A 15,584-nucleotide genomic window follows, 5' to 3' on the forward strand; every position below is an offset into this window, starting at 1 on the left:
ATCACCCAGTGCTCCTACCCAAGTGACAGTCCTGGGCATTGCCACTCTCTACCAACCCTGGGAGGGCCCTGCACTGAGCTCAGGTTTTATTTCACGTTTTATTTCATTTTATAATTTATTTTTTATATAACACAATTGCCTGTCCTTAAAAAATGAAAAATAATGGACAGAGGTGTATTTATTTATGGATTTATATCTATACTGACTGATCACTGTCAGTTAGTACCCATCTTTTTTGTGTTTATTATCATTTGCCACATAATTAAAGCAACTTCATACTAAATTTAATGTTAATTTCATATGATGTAAATAATATGAAAAACATATACAAATATGTTGTAACTTTAGCTTGTATAGTTATAATAAAACATTGTTTTGAGTCAGTTTGTCCCATGAATTGTCACTATAATCTGATGAACGTGCAACTCGGATTTTAAGATCCATCATTATCATCTGATGTACATATATACAACTTGGATTTTAAGATGCATTTTAAAATTTTTCGGTGAACTATGTAGAATATAATAATCGGGATATCGCAATGTGTATCGTATCGTGGCTCAAGTATCGTGATGCGTATCGTATCGTGAGGTCCTTCCCAATACCCACCCCTAGTACTGTAGTTGGTGTCGCCGATGTAACGGTGCTAAAAACAGCAGGAATCGTCACAGACGTTCAAGACAACAGCAGCGACGCTGACTCGCATAATGGCAACTGTGACGAGATGGAGCAAAGCTGGTTTTTATTTTGTTAATAATGGTAATTTTCTTCTTGTTTTTTTTGCATTTGCTGTAGGATTTTGTAGCATTTCCTGTAGCGCAGCTCCATCAGGTAGATGCGTAACTCAACCCCAGCTATTATAATTACGTATATTCCATGCGCCTTAAAATGTGGTGCGCCTTATGTATGAATGTATGTATGAGAGTTTTAAAATAGGCCATTTATTGAAGGTGCGCCTTATAATACGAAAATACGGTATGTTATTAAGGTCAGAACATTTCCCTTCTGGTTAAGCATGTTGGAGAGAGCATCATGATTATGACGTTGCTTTGCTTTCTTGGGACCAAGACTGCAAATTCCCAAGTTTCCCGAAACGTCCTCCAGGATAATGTCATGGTGGCCACCTGCCAGATGGAGCTGAGCGGAGGTTGTGAGACGCAGCCTCCAATGCCTCAAAGCATCAAATGGCTTCAGAAAAAGAAACTCCCTGTGGAGTGGCCCGGTGAGAGCCCTGATGTTAAACCCACGGAGATGCTGTGAAACAACTTCCTAAAACTGTGCAAAAAATCCTTCTGAACATTGAGAAAGTGCTTGGCTGAAGTAACGGCTGCCAAAGAAGCTTGAACAGTTTTTTAACCCCAATGGTTCACTTACGTTTCCCACCAGCGCGGGCACTTTTTGGGTGAGGTCAATAAAGACGTAAAATAATAAAACCATCTTAGCTAAATAACTTTGTATTCGTCTATTATTGTGACTTAGATTAAGATCCGACTGCGTTTTATGGAAAATTACTCCAGAAAAAACGGTACATTATGATGGTTTACGTGAATATATTTTTCATGGATGCGTTTCCACGCGGGGGATGAGACACATAACTTAAACTAAGCCGCCTGTAAGTTTCCTGTGGAGAGTGCGTTATGTATGCAGCCCCTGGAGGGCAGAGTGGTGACGTCCCTGAAGGCCCGCGCCTGTAACCTCGGAGCATCTGCTCCCCACAGCTGCGAGGGCCACCACTTTGTGGTGGAAGTGCCAAGGGATGCTTTGCCCTTCCTGATGCGTCAAATATCTCCCTGGGCCTTAGACGAAAACCAAGGGAGGCCAGGCTTGCTTGGCATGCCTGGCCATGTTATTTTGCAGCAAAGACATGTAAAGTGCCTCTGGCCTCAGAGCTGAGCGGTGCAGATTAGCATCTGGGACAAATGGACCTGAGCTCACTAAGAGCCAGACTGATTAAACTGTGTGCACGTAGCCGGTCCTACTTTCCTCTTGGGCACAGCTGAAGATCATAGAGTTTATTGGGAGGAAATTGATAATAATCTTAATTTGAAAATGTCAGTCACACAAGTTTCCTTCTTTTCATCAGTGGAGGGAGAAAAAAGAGGTGGAAGAAGTGAGACGAGTAGAAGAGAGAACGGAACAAAGATGAGCAGCAACTGTCTGAGGACGAATGGGTTTTCAGCGGTTAGTGAAGACCCAGTAAAACTCAGGCCAATTAATGCACCAGTCATCTTGGGGTTAAGGCAAAGACGTGGAGCTATAGTTGCAGCACAATCAGCTTCATGTACAGCACAGGTAGATTTGAGACACTCAGCCAGAGCAGAGTGAGGTTCCCTGGACTGTCAAAATCACCTGCCTCTCGTACAATGTCTCCGTCTATCAGGTGATTTCAAATTAGCCAAGTTGAATAAATAAAAAGAAAAACAATAGGTGGATAAATGACCAATGAGCTTCTTGACCAGTTTCGGTAGTTGGGCATTGAGGCAGAGTCCTCAGATTTACTTCTCCCCACGTGCTTTAAAAAGTAGTCATTAACATAATTTGAGATTAGCATTCAGCACCAGAGAAAACTACACACGTGACTCAATGAGAAAGCAACTGATGTGCCCGTTTATCTTTCCTATCAACAACAGAGGTGGAGTATACTGGTCCAAACTGCCACCCAGGTGCTGCTGAATTTCAGCTCTGATGGCTTTAATATTCATATATTCATCCCCGATGTTACGTGACGGCCCTTTCTGACCTCCAGTAGCGCTGTGGTAAAACTCAAACCAGGTCTGAAACTGCACAAGCAGCTCATAAAACTAAGTACGGACTAACACCTCTCTACCTCCAGGCGATGCTTAACTCTGCGCAACAGCCAGATCTCCCTGATCCGCTTCTCGCCTGAAGCTACGGCCTCTGAAACCTCCCCACAAACATCAGGACTGTTCCTCGCTGTGCAATATGCTACCTGGCGGAGATCAGGGCAGCTACAGGCCTTTACAAACCCAGACAGGAGTCGGGGCTTTGTGAAAGTACCTAGGTAGACTTAGATTCAGCTGTTGTGAAGTTAAACATGCTGCAAATCACACCAGGTTGAAGGATTAACGATCCTATATTCAAAACGTTGAAATAACATATAAGCACGTAACGCAAAAAGCTGCTGGACAGGCAAGAAAAGTGGGCGACGAGTGGATGTCTTCTCGCTTGTGATGGAGAACAGCATGTTCCACATATTAGCTGGCATTCTGGGTGAGAGCAGTGGCCCGTCTTTATCGGGGGTGCCTCCACCTGCGTTGTTGAGACATGCAGTAGGTGCCACTTATTGTCACTCAGTGCACCTTGAAAGAGACTGTCTATTTGTGGGAAAACAAGCTCAAAGCTGCTGCAGCCGCACACATGAGCTGCGATGCTTTTATCTATAGGAGAGAAGTATTAATGACAGATAAATGAATGTACGGCAGCTGAGAAACTGCTTCAGTAGTATGCTTTTATATTAATATGATAGTCATCGTATTGTTTTTTAACTCCTAAATCACCCAAGTACTTTGTCACAGATGGAAATTGTTTTTATTTCTTAAATTGCGTAATTTTTTTTTTTTTTTTTTATTATTACATTAATTGAAATTTGATTTCTTAGGAAAAAGGGACAGATAAAATAAGCTTAGTCTTCTTTCTGTTCCCTTTCATTCAAGGAAAGATTTGTTTTAATTATATTGAATTGTAATTATAATAAACTGTTTTGTTTTTCTTTTAATGAATGAAATAAAAAAAAGACATCAACATGCTGTGTTATTTATCTATTGTTTTTTTTCCTATCTAACAGTCGGACTTGGGTGAAACGATATCCACAATCACGCAATAATCTCTGTTTGAGTCTTTGACAATCTGCACACACGGAGGCTACACCAAAAGGTTTCAGAGTCTCGTAGTGTTTATTAGCAAGTTGTTCTTTTGTGACTTGTGATTTGGGCGACAGGGCGCTGCTACGGCTTCTCTCCCAGTGGGACACTGTGGACAGACGCATGCACAACATGTGGTGCCCTATAGGAACTGCAGGTGGAGTCAAAGCACAAAGAATTCCCACTTACGTCACACAACAAGGCTTTTATCTATTTTATTTTATTTATTTATTTTTTGCCTGCACCAAAATTAGAGAATTTAGCAAAAAAAAAAAAAAAAAATTGAAACCAGCAGAAGTGCTATTCCTGAGCTGACATTGGGCCGACTGCTGCAAATTAATCCATAAGATTGGAGGGAGATGCAGCAGCATCCCCAGACGACACACACAACGGAAGGTCAAGCCTAAACAATCTGTGTCCTCTGTTTGGTTTGTGTCTGTATCGAGACGAGGGCGCTCAATGAATGAATCGGGGCGCTGACTGAGACGAACATAGAACCTGAAAACAAGGCTTTGAGGTGCTAAGTAGTGGTACAGACATTAATGCATACGTTCAATATATGATAAGCATCATCTAAAACATGAATTAAATAATTAAGAAACTATTTGTGAGGAGTCAGTTGTCGAAAGCAAGAGAACTAGGTCTTGATTTGTCTCATCATCCGATTGCCGAAGAGAAGCTGTTCTCTTGACAACGGTTAATAAATGGCAACAATAAACACAATGCAGTGAGTTGATTAAAATTACACTCCAGCACAGACTTCGCAGCTGTTATTTTCGTGATATTTTCTGCTTTTCAGACAGATTTGCCCATATCCTGACAAAGCATGCACATTTCTCTAAGTGATATCCTCTTTAAATTCTCTCCCGACTATTTAAGTACTCTAAAACAGTCCCACGATGTCACTGTTTTTCACTTTAACAGCCCCTGTTCATAATCATTTACTTGTCTGCCGTCTATTTGCAGCTGTCAGAATCAAACTGTACATAATGGCTGCCAGCACATCTCCCGCTCTCTGGCTGCTGCTAACCCCAAATCAACATTCCTGCTTCTTAGTAATGTTGGCTGCAATTGTTGGGCACATTGTTTGTTTAAAAAATGCTAAATCAAATAGGCTGATGTGAAAGAAAGAGCATCTGATTGGCTTCCAGTGTTTCCTTTTGTTAATTTGAGTTAAATTCAAAGGAGGGAAAGTGTGTGGATTTGCACACGCATACGTGCAGGTACTATTCATGCACTACTGCTGCGTTCAAGTGACTGCGTTTCACATCACATTAAACGACATTAAACAGCAGTTGCCTCCTTGCCTTTATACCTATACTGCACAAACCAGACAAGAGCCGAGTAACAATTAAAACACTTTTTCTCCAGCAAGCTTTTAATAGTGCGGCTGATTAGGAAAGACACTCTTCCCTAAAGCTGGGAGGCTGTGTGTTCAGTCATGGGAAGCCATTATTGACAGTTATTGAATGATCTACAGTTGTAAGGGAGTTAAAAGCAGGATGTCTAAATGAAGCCGACAAGTCGATCGATGCTGCTCAAGACTGACGGAAACTAGCGTCGCGTTTTTGTCACCGATATTCGAATATGTATCATTAACAGGAGGTGTCCCATCAGTACTCTTTACTACTCTGTATTTAAACTTGATCTCGGCATTCTTAAAACTCCATATGTCCTTATATAGCTGCAAGACAGTCCATATTTTTGTGCCAGTGACATCACAGTGATAAGGAAGGTCTCGAAGCTACTCTGACCGTTTGGATAATCAGAGACTGGACAAAAAGCTGTGTGGAGTAAAGACGAGCAGCAGAAAAAATAAGAAAACATGACGATATCAGTGTGTGCAACGCTACTTGTTCCCTGTTAGCCACTCCCACAGTTTTTAGGAGAAAAATCAACCTGACATTCGAATCAGACTTGGTTTGTTTGTCAACAGAAGGAAAACATACGTATTAACTGATAAATGCAAAAAATTTGTTTGGATCTGGCAAAGAAAGTATTCATTCTGGCAATCAAATATTTGGGGGAAATGATGTTGTTTTTGCAGAAAAATTGAATCAAGGAGATAAAAAGGTCAGACTCCTTGAGCTGCAGTGAGTAACGCTGCGATCAGCTTAGCATCTAAATGACCTAGCACGTGTAAATGTGGCTTTTTAATGTCAGTGTCCCTCAACAGCTCGGGCCAGCGCTGCTTTAGACAAACGACTCTGCAAAGAAGATCTGCATCCATCTTAAGTAACTCCAGCAGCATTGTCATTGAGCTAAATCGCCGCTACAGTGTTCCTCACTGCCCATGAGTGTCATCGTGGTTAGTTTACACACTTTTGGGTACAAGAGTGGATCTCTAAGTGCGCGTCTAAACTGGAAATGTCGCTATGTTGTGTTTTGGGGGGCTCAGAGGACTACGACTATGAGGGAGAAGCAGAGCAGGAGAAGTTGAAGAGAGCAGCAGCCACACAGAACATGGACAGAGCGTTTACCTGGCCCTGTGCTCTGTGGGTACGCCAAGTAGCCGCCTCTTCCACGGGCCCCCCTACCTGAGCCACGCGCTGCTGCTACCGCCGCTGCCGCCACCGGTCCATATGCCGTCGCCGGGAAGCCTGCGGGCACATACACACAAGACACACACACACACACATCACTTCCTGCACATGGATGAGCACGTCCCAGAGCTACAGGAGAATGCTGATACGGGCGCCGAGCTGCGGGATGAAACTACAACTGTGTCAGAGCCAGGGGCTCGTGTCAGGGCCACATCTATCAGCAGACACCTGCAGAGCCCACTGTGACATTCAAAACCCCGGTGTATGTGTTAAACATGCAAAGTTTTTGAAGGATCACCTATTCTGGTGGGGTTGTCGCACTCCTTAATCCCGGGACGGAGAATCGTGCAGAATAAATGGATGAGGAAATTTATATATATATATATTATATATTATATATTTATATTACATTTATAAAGAGACATGTGCTGCAGATTTAGACGCATTTTTCTGAGGGGACACTGCAAGCGAGCAGACTGGAGTTCCTGATTATATTATTGAAGCGACAATATAGTCCCGGGTTTGTTTATGACACATGTTTCAGATAAAAGATTATAGCTCCTTCTAAGCTACATAGACATAGGCATAATAGCTCTATCTCTGGGGAATATCTGCATTTTCCAGAGTGCTCCCAATTACTGTGAGTTTAAGTGGAAGCTGAATAATCCACTGTAACGCATTTCACACTTTTTGTTGGGGCCATTCAGGTGGAAGATATAGTCCATAAGAAAAACATCTCCCACAATCACGCGGAGGCATCTGTCGGATGATTTTTCACTCTGGAGAGATTTCCATCTGTGAGCTTATGTGAAGACTGAACAAGTCTCTTGTGTTTGTCTTTTCCGATGTAAACATTTATACCACTCCAGAGCCGAGATCGCTGAGGCATAAACAGTCCAAGTATGTCTATATAAGCGCGCGTAAATCAGTCTAAATTGTCAGTTTACGACACGCTAACAAAATTGAAGGCATTAACTTCATGCAAATATAAATCCACATTTTAATGGTCTGATAATTCCAACAAATATCAGGCTAAAAATCAGAGCGTAATTAAGCCAAAGCAGTATCTGTGAATTGTAATTACATTGTTGGCCTTAATGAACACGGCAGCTAGAGGTGGCAGAGAGAGGCTAGTCCATGCCCAGGGCTCGCGCTCTTCTCTCTGCACAGGAATGGCATGTCATTAGTAGTGGTGATGAGATTCCTCACTCTGGGCTCAACGCTGTCTACGCCTAATCAGCCTCCTGAAATTATCTCCACAGGAAATGCTTTCCTCACTAGTGAAAGAAAAAAAAAAAAAAGGAAGAATATCTCAAAATTTCCTCTATCGGTGGGTTTCCAGATTGGATTTAAAGAAATGAACGTGTGTACATATGCGTTTCCTCCTATGCCCCGGCCAGACCCGGGTTTAGACATTACAAAATGGCACAGGACACCTCAGTGGATTATTTTCTGAATGCTGCGGAGGTGAGAGGAGCACCAGCAGGTGACCTATTTTCCGCAGCCTCCTTGTTCTGGCGTTGCACGAAGAAAAGAAGCTCGCACAAAAGACCGATGAGACGGAGAGGGGAGGAGAGGAAGGAGGGTGACAGGGCAGGGTCAGACGAGCCGCAGTCGAAGAGAAAAACACATAGCTTTTCATCAGCCAACTGAGAGGGAGGTAATTCACAACTCTGTCAGCACAATATGGCCACGAATGTGCGTGTTGGGTGTGAGGAGCCGTCACGCTGCGACTGGCAGGCAGGTGAAGAAGAGAAAGAAATGCCACTTTTCTCCCCCCCCCGACTACCTAACAGCTCAGGAGAGAATATGAGACAGCGGTAGCTTGGTGCCAGGATAAAAAAAGAGCTCACGAAAGTCAAGAAAAAGGCAACTAGAAATCAAGCCACAACTGTGCTCCTGCACCCGGATCCACGACGGTGACAGATTCCAGCAGCTCAAATGATATTCTCTTCACACACGTACACACACGAAGAAAAGAAAAACAAATAAACTCGATTATCGTGCCAATGTTGGCCACGCACCCCTGCATTTGCACTCTAGTGTTCCCAAGGTTGCTTTAGGGGACAGTGTTTCGTGCAGCTCTCTCCATGCCCCCTTCATCCTCTCTCTGTTCCTAAGTGCTGAATCTGTCTTCCCCTCACTGCCATTGTCATGACACCCCCAATAGACCTACTGGCTTGGAAGTTAGTTGCGGGCAAAGTTGTGGTGAGAGATTAACTTTGCAGGATTAGGTGGGTTAATTAATAGATGGCTTCTGCACATTGTTTTGTGCTCACGCTGTAAGAAGCCACCCAAGAGAAGCGCTGCAGCATTAAATCAATTTCATGGCCCTTTTATTACTGAGGAGATAAAGCCAATATTTAGCTTTCAATTCTTCACAATTATTGGGCCCCTGCTTTGCCATGAGTGGCTGCACTTGGCTGGGGACAAGGACACATCTGTTTATGAGCTTTGGAGGCCTGGGGGCCTTGGTGTCCGGACTCTGGGGAACTGTCCTCAGCTTTCCCTCTTCCAGCCTGTAGCACAGAAATTCAGCTTACCACAGGAGTGTACACACGAAAAAAAAAGGAAAAAAAAAAAAAGAAAAGCAAGAACGATTAGGCTCGAAGAAGGATGAGGATTCTCAGATATTTCACAGTCGGTGCTTCCCAAACAAATGAAATGCATTACGTCAACAGAAACGCAAACATTACATAGATTATTCTATTCAAAACCAGATTTTTAAAAATAGGTATAACTTAAACTTTTGCACAATACGTGTGAGAATTCTTCCCTTTCGGAAAATGAACTTCCAGTTCCTTGAAAAACGGCACATAAGACCCTATTTTCATGACAATACAGAAGGCACAGCGGCCCTTTATGCCTTCAAAGAGGTATTTTTCTTTGGTGCATTCCAGGTCTTTCTCCACCTGCGCCCGTATTTTATGAGTCTCTGTGAACTCGACTGTACTGGAGTAGGAGGAGAGGAACAGTAGGGGCAGTGTCGCTGCTGATCAAACAGCGCAGTGCAATTTTTGTGTCAAGGCTTCCTGGGATTTTTGCTCGTGCCAGACTAGGTCAAAAGCTTTGTTTTCTCCATTACAAAGCTGTCAAAGCACTTTAAGAGCAAAATGATATTCAGCAAAGACGAGAAAACGAGGTGCTGTGCTGGTCAAATTAATTCTCAGCCCCCCCCCCCCCCATCATAACAGCTGATATACTTCCTAATGTCGCCGTGTTTCCAGGCTCACTCTGCAGCTCTTGACAACAAATTACCAAATGCCAGATGGAACATATATGTTCCTTATTATTTTGTTAACCCGTGCAAATAAAACCCTTAAAACTCCAGACATTAAGTCCGGCGTTGACATTTTTGGAAACCACTTTGAGGATCTTTTCTGGCATACTGCCTTTTTAGCCACAGAGTTGCTCAGTGATTCTATTACTCAGAAAACGTCAAGTTGAAAAGTTGTTGCATTATGCATCAATAAGGTCCTATTTATGTCCTACTAGTCTGACAACAGCTTGACTGATGTTAATGTAATCTGCACTGTTCTTTGGCCCCAAACTGCCAGCAGCGGCTCCCCTGTCATTGACAAAGGAGCACCATCAGTCACAGAGCACTCCCCTCATTTCTGCTGTAAGAAGACTGTCAACTGTCTAATGCACAGGAGGAGCCAAGGGAAAGTAGATCTGTCTATGGAGGCCATATGGATCAAATATTTCCTAATATGGATGTGGATATATATATATATATTTAAGTGAAATTGAAATTAACAGGGCCTAGAGTTAAACCAAAGCGTAATTTCTAGTTAAAGCTGCCACTGTAGCATAACACAGTGTTTAAAAAGCACTAATCTTACTTTGTGTATTCTCTTAACCAAGATTTGGGCTCATCATTTGTGATATAATTAAAAAAAAAATACAAAACTTACAAGGACACTCCCAAACCTGCTCATTATGTCTGGTATGGGGGTGATGCTAATGAAGGTTGACTTGCTGACAAGCCGGCTTTTCAAGCAAAGCTTCCAAACGAAGCGGCTTGGTTTTTGGAGAGAGGCTGCTGAACAAGCCTGTCAGCCCGCAGCTACAGTCGATTTTGGGGGAAAGATGGAAGGAGTGAGACAGATGAACAGCAAAGAGCAGTGATGAGTGAGACAGATGAACCGAGGACGACAGCAGAGTAGAAAAGGTAGGCGACAGAGGACAAGGGAAGAAAAGGAACAAGATGAGAAACAGCAGGCGGGGACACCGGCGCCCAAATAATTTCAGTGGAAAAATGGCGTAATGTAGTTTGGAACAGGAAAAGAATAAATAAAACACCATATGAAAATATTACAACACAGCTACAATAGCTACATAAACCATTTTCAATCAAAATAATAAATAAGAGCGTAGCAATGACTCGCTCTCCCTCTGCAGATGCAGCATTTAACTGAGTCATGAACGTGATGCCTTCAAAGATGATAAAAAGGAAACAAGAAAAGGTTTGAATATAGCTCATGTAAAAAATGTGGGGGAAGTAGAAGCTGTATCATAAAAGAGCCTGCGCACTTTTTCCAGGCACCGGCTGACACTGAACAGGACAAGCCAGCGGAAATAAGTCTGTTGATAAGTCATAGCGGAGGCAGTGAAGCACACTGCCGTCTCCTCTCGGGATGAGGGAGGTATTCTGCCAGAGAAAGAGAACCGACTCCACTTCACATTTCGCTTCATCAATAACCTTTGATAAGACATATACAAACACATAAAGACGAGTGAACAAAACAAAAGAAGGAAAATATTTATCAAATTTACAAAAGAGACAGACAGCTAGCAAGACATCTTTTCATCTCCAGACTGACAACTGTCCTATTGTTGTCATCCTTCAGTGGTACTTTGTTGTTGTTGAAAGCATCTCTGGGTTGTTGTTATCAAAGGCATAAATCACAGAGCTGCAGAAAGCCAGGTGGCTTTCATATGAACTGCTGCACACAGACTCATTTCTCACCTCTCCTCTGATCAGCGGAGACCTTCAGTATACACGGAGACTTCCTTGCACATAAAATACAGAGACTGCCGTCTGGATATGAGCCAGAGAGAGTGAAGGAGTATTTACATGCGCACCCATAATTCAATTATAACCACACTAATGCAATACGCATATTATTGCAGCTCTCATGTAAACACCTTAACCAGGTTATCTTACTCACATTAAGGTCTCTAATCAGAATAAGCATAACTTGATTAACAGAGCTCCCTTGCTTGTCAATCATTCAAATTAATCTTTCTGTGTTATTGTCTTGTGCCTTTTTGGTATTTGGATTCAGTGCACGAGCTGCAAAGGTCGCTCGGAGAACAGGATTCCAGCAGATACAGTACGTCTGAAGCTACTTACACCGAAAAATGGCAACATGTTAAGGGTCAAGTAAGCTGCAAGAAGAATATACATAAGACGATGCAGAACTTTGTCGTTAAAGCCGCTACTGAAGCACATCATTCAGTAAATAAAAAGTGACCCTCTAAAGCGCTCCACGGAGCAACTGAGCTTCATGCTTCCAAAGACTGAGCTAAATGTAAGAACTTCCGGACAGTTTTCGACCACGACAGGGCAGCAAACATAGCACCTACATATCAACGAGGTAACCAAAGGTATTATTTCTGGCAACAAAAGTAACATAAAAACAAGTTAAAAAAGCTCACAAGTCAGATTGTTATACATCATCATAAACATCTTCTGGTTGAGTTTTTTGCAGCGAGACAATAAGAATGGTTTGTTTTCTGTTTTTTAATTATATAATAGTTAGCTAACTTCACTTTTGTGTGTGTGTGTGTGTGTGTGTGTGTGTGTGTGTGTGTGTGTGTGTGTGTGTGTGTGTGTGTGTGTGTGTATGTATATATATATATATATATATAGCAATTTAAAAAAAAGTGCATATATATAAATATATATATATATATATATATATATATATATATATATATATATATATATATATATATATATATTTATGCACTTTTTTTTTTAATTGCTCAAGTTGGGTCTGCGGACCCCTAGTGGTCCGTGGTGTAATTGCAAGGGGTCTGTGATAATACTTTCTTTTTTTTTTTTTAAAAGATCCTCTGACATTTATAGAACTAGATTATTATTTTACTCAAATGTGACCGAGACCTTTATCTACCTAAACTACAGACATAACCTTCTTTTACTCTTTACAAGTGTAATTCCTTGTATTTTAATAAGAAATCTTGCACCAGACTCTGTTAATACAAACGTAACACGATCTGCATCCTTTTCAAATTATGAGCCCACTAGCGTGTCAGTGGGCATACACCCTTAATTTCTTTAACATGCTCTTATTCTGAAACATTTGCAGGAAGCAACCCCAAAAAGGTTGAGCACCACTGATCCAGGTAACCTGCCAGACCGCAGAGACAATGGAGGAGAACGCTGAATTTACCGATGTCCTACTTTAATAAGTTGTACAATATGAGCACAAAAGCATGTCGTGACAAAAGGAGGAAGGCTCTGGTGTGGTAAGAAATCTCCACCAAGTTCAGCTTAGAGATGTGGGCCTATTTAACAAGCATTTCTTTCCCCCTGGGCTGCGTTCAAATGCTCTGCTCTGCTCTGCAGCAGCAGCAGCAGATTACTCCAAGTTTCCACAGAAACATGACAATATTGTAACTTTGCATTAACCAGGTTTTTGTTTCCACTTCCGAGACATTTATCCCAGTGAAGAAAATTTAGATATCAGTTATTCTGATTGATTTAAAGCAAGGGATTTCTGTTATTTTCAGCTGTATGAACGCAGAGCTTAAGCTGTTTTTATAACACTCTCTCTTTGTTTAGTGTTTCGGTCACTTTCTGTTTTCCTCTTCCATCAGTGGTTTTTGGAGTCTTGCCACACCTTTCCCATGTTGCCCACCATTGCTCCGCGAGCTAAAGTTGTTGTTTTTTGTGTGACAGAGTGCCGTAAGCCATACACAGTCTGAAGAGACAAACACAAGTCAAAAGTTACCACGGCTGGTTTGTGCCAGGAGCAGGTAGCAGAGAAAGTCAGAAAATATTCCCTCAAATGAAACTGAAACTACTATTTTTATGTGAAAAATAAGCTTTTCGCTGCTTTAACAAACTCTGTAAGGGCACATTTCCCAGCTACAACTCACTTCTTGTAAATTCATAGTATTTTTGTTTAGGAAACATATATATCTGGTTTTGCTTCTCTTTAAATCGGCTGTGACGGCTTCTGTTAGCGGTCCGACACCGATCTTCTGGCTACTGAGATGTCGCGGCTCTTTGATTGAAGTGAGACAAACTGAGTCGCAGGAGCGCTGTGACCTGAGAGCGCGGCAAAGCCCGGCTTTACGGCAACAATTGCAAAAAGATCTCACACCAGGGAACAAAACGATGAGGCCTGGAAGGAGATTGAGCGAGCTCTCAGAAAAACACGATGAAAAAACCCCGGCCCCCTTTTTATATACAGCCCATCTCTGCCCCTGGAAACAGAGATGTATGAACGGATGAGTTAGGCACACAAGCCTGAGTTTATTGCCCATTAAAGTCAGTCTTCTATGTACTCGGGAGAACAGTGTGTCATGTAAACCTACAAGATGGCAAACATATCATATGACCCCCCGAGGGGTCTCGCCTCCTTGGCCAGCGGTTCAGAGGTGAGGTGAGGTTGCACTGCAGAACGCTACCCAGAAGGCTCCGAGTGATTTGCTTAAGGACATTTCACTACCGTGGATTCTTGTTGCCAAGGGGACTTAAGCCAAAGCCCTCGAGCTAAAGAGCAATCTCCTCGTCCACTATGTTGCCTGTCCAAAACTGGCGTGATGAATCGACGAGATTCGCTCTCATCGCATGAATATTACCATCTTTAACACCTATAGGTAAAACCATAATTAGAAGTACAAAAGAGTGGGCCTTGTGAGCGTTTTGTTTGATGCGGTGTTGCGAGTTCGGTAACGGAAGGCTCCGTGTCTTTTCCTTCAGTTGTCAGTGGCAAGAGCGGCGTTTCTTTGTAGCTGAAGTGTGTGGCGGCATAGCATCAAAGAGGACAAACTGGCTCTTTATTGAAGTGCAGCAGCACTTTCGACCTCTTCTTTGTACTCCTTCCCGTGCACTTCAGTGAAAAGGAAACTGCTGCTACACTGGAGAAGCGATATAAACACACCGTGCTTCCACACAGGCCTCAATATAGCTGTCAGAGACATGCAATAGTTAAACAGAGAGAAACCAAGATCTTAAAAGTACAAGCGGGACACAGGACATCTAAATCTACCGGGTTGTTAAAACTGTGACGCTTGTCTGAGGACGGGACTGGACTTTGGTTCAGTACCTTAACACTGTGGTACTTTATGATTGTGACAAATAGAGAGCCGGAGACGGTGAGGACGCAGATATCTGACCTTGCCGAGGTGCTTATGTAATGGTCTGCTTCAGTACATTTAACTACAGCGCTGCCTCCACAACTTGGGATCGGGGGAAGAGCCGCGTCTCTGCAGTCCGATCTGCTCTGACATCGGTTCTGACACTCGGAGAGAGCGTGAAATGTTCCTGTGAGCTCCAAGTGAATTAGTTGTTATGGTCCTGCCCCTGCGGTCCCCACGGAGCCAATCAAACTAATTAAAATAGACTAATTAAGCCTCCTCTCATTAGAGTCCAAGTAAACAGCCTTAATTTTTTTATGCATTTTAATGCATATCTTCTGGTTTGGGGATTCTGGTGGATGAATGGTGAACGTGGCTTTGCAGGGGGGGGGGGGTGTCAGTGAAAATCAGTGCATCAAGAGTCATTTTACAAATGCTAAATATGTGCTAGTAGCAGAAATTGAATTTGGTTTCTAAAACCCAACTGGTCTTTCTTGGTTTGCTGAAGATGGAAACAGAGCTCATAAACAAATATGTTACCGTTAGTAACGCGGCTCTGCCGGGATAACCGGCGTCGTAGACACAACCCCGTTCTATTTTAATCAGCTCCGTGCGCCATGGGTACATTATCTAACTCTGCTCCAGATACCGGGGGCAAGCAAGGTAAAATGTAACATGACCCAAAAATAGCATCACAACACTGGCTGCCTCTCCGTTAGCGGAGCTGCTAACAACGTTTCCTCGGTAGAGGGCTGTACGTACGCTACGATTACGGCTATAGCTGTATACATGCATGTATCAGTTCACTGGGAGGAGAGTGGAC

The 15,584-nt window shown here is 42.7% G+C and overlaps 1 protein-coding gene across 9 annotated transcripts in view; it reads right to left on the reverse strand.

Annotated features, from left to right (window-relative positions):
* The window catches only part of msi2b (musashi RNA-binding protein 2b), a 284,750-nt gene that overhangs the window by 22,897 nt on the left and 246,269 nt on the right, over positions 1 to 15,584 (reverse strand). For 4 of the 9 annotated variants that reach the window (XM_061739984.1, XM_061739985.1, XM_061739980.1 and 1 more), the window contains exon 11: positions 6,419 to 6,481. The exons of 1 other annotated variant lie outside the window; for it this stretch is intronic. In XM_061739984.1, the coding sequence (XP_061595968.1) occupies positions 6,419 to 6,481 (63 nt within the window). Of the gene's footprint in view, positions 1 to 6,361; positions 6,482 to 15,584 lie in introns of all 9 variants that reach the window. 4 more of the 9 variants (XM_061739982.1, XM_061739983.1, XM_061739977.1 and 1 more) reach the window with 1 other exon arrangement.

The sequence above is a fragment of the Cololabis saira genome, chromosome 14, assembly GCF_033807715.1.
Source record: "Cololabis saira isolate AMF1-May2022 chromosome 14, fColSai1.1, whole genome shotgun sequence".
Lineage (NCBI taxonomy): Eukaryota > Metazoa > Chordata > Actinopteri > Beloniformes > Belonidae > Cololabis > Cololabis saira.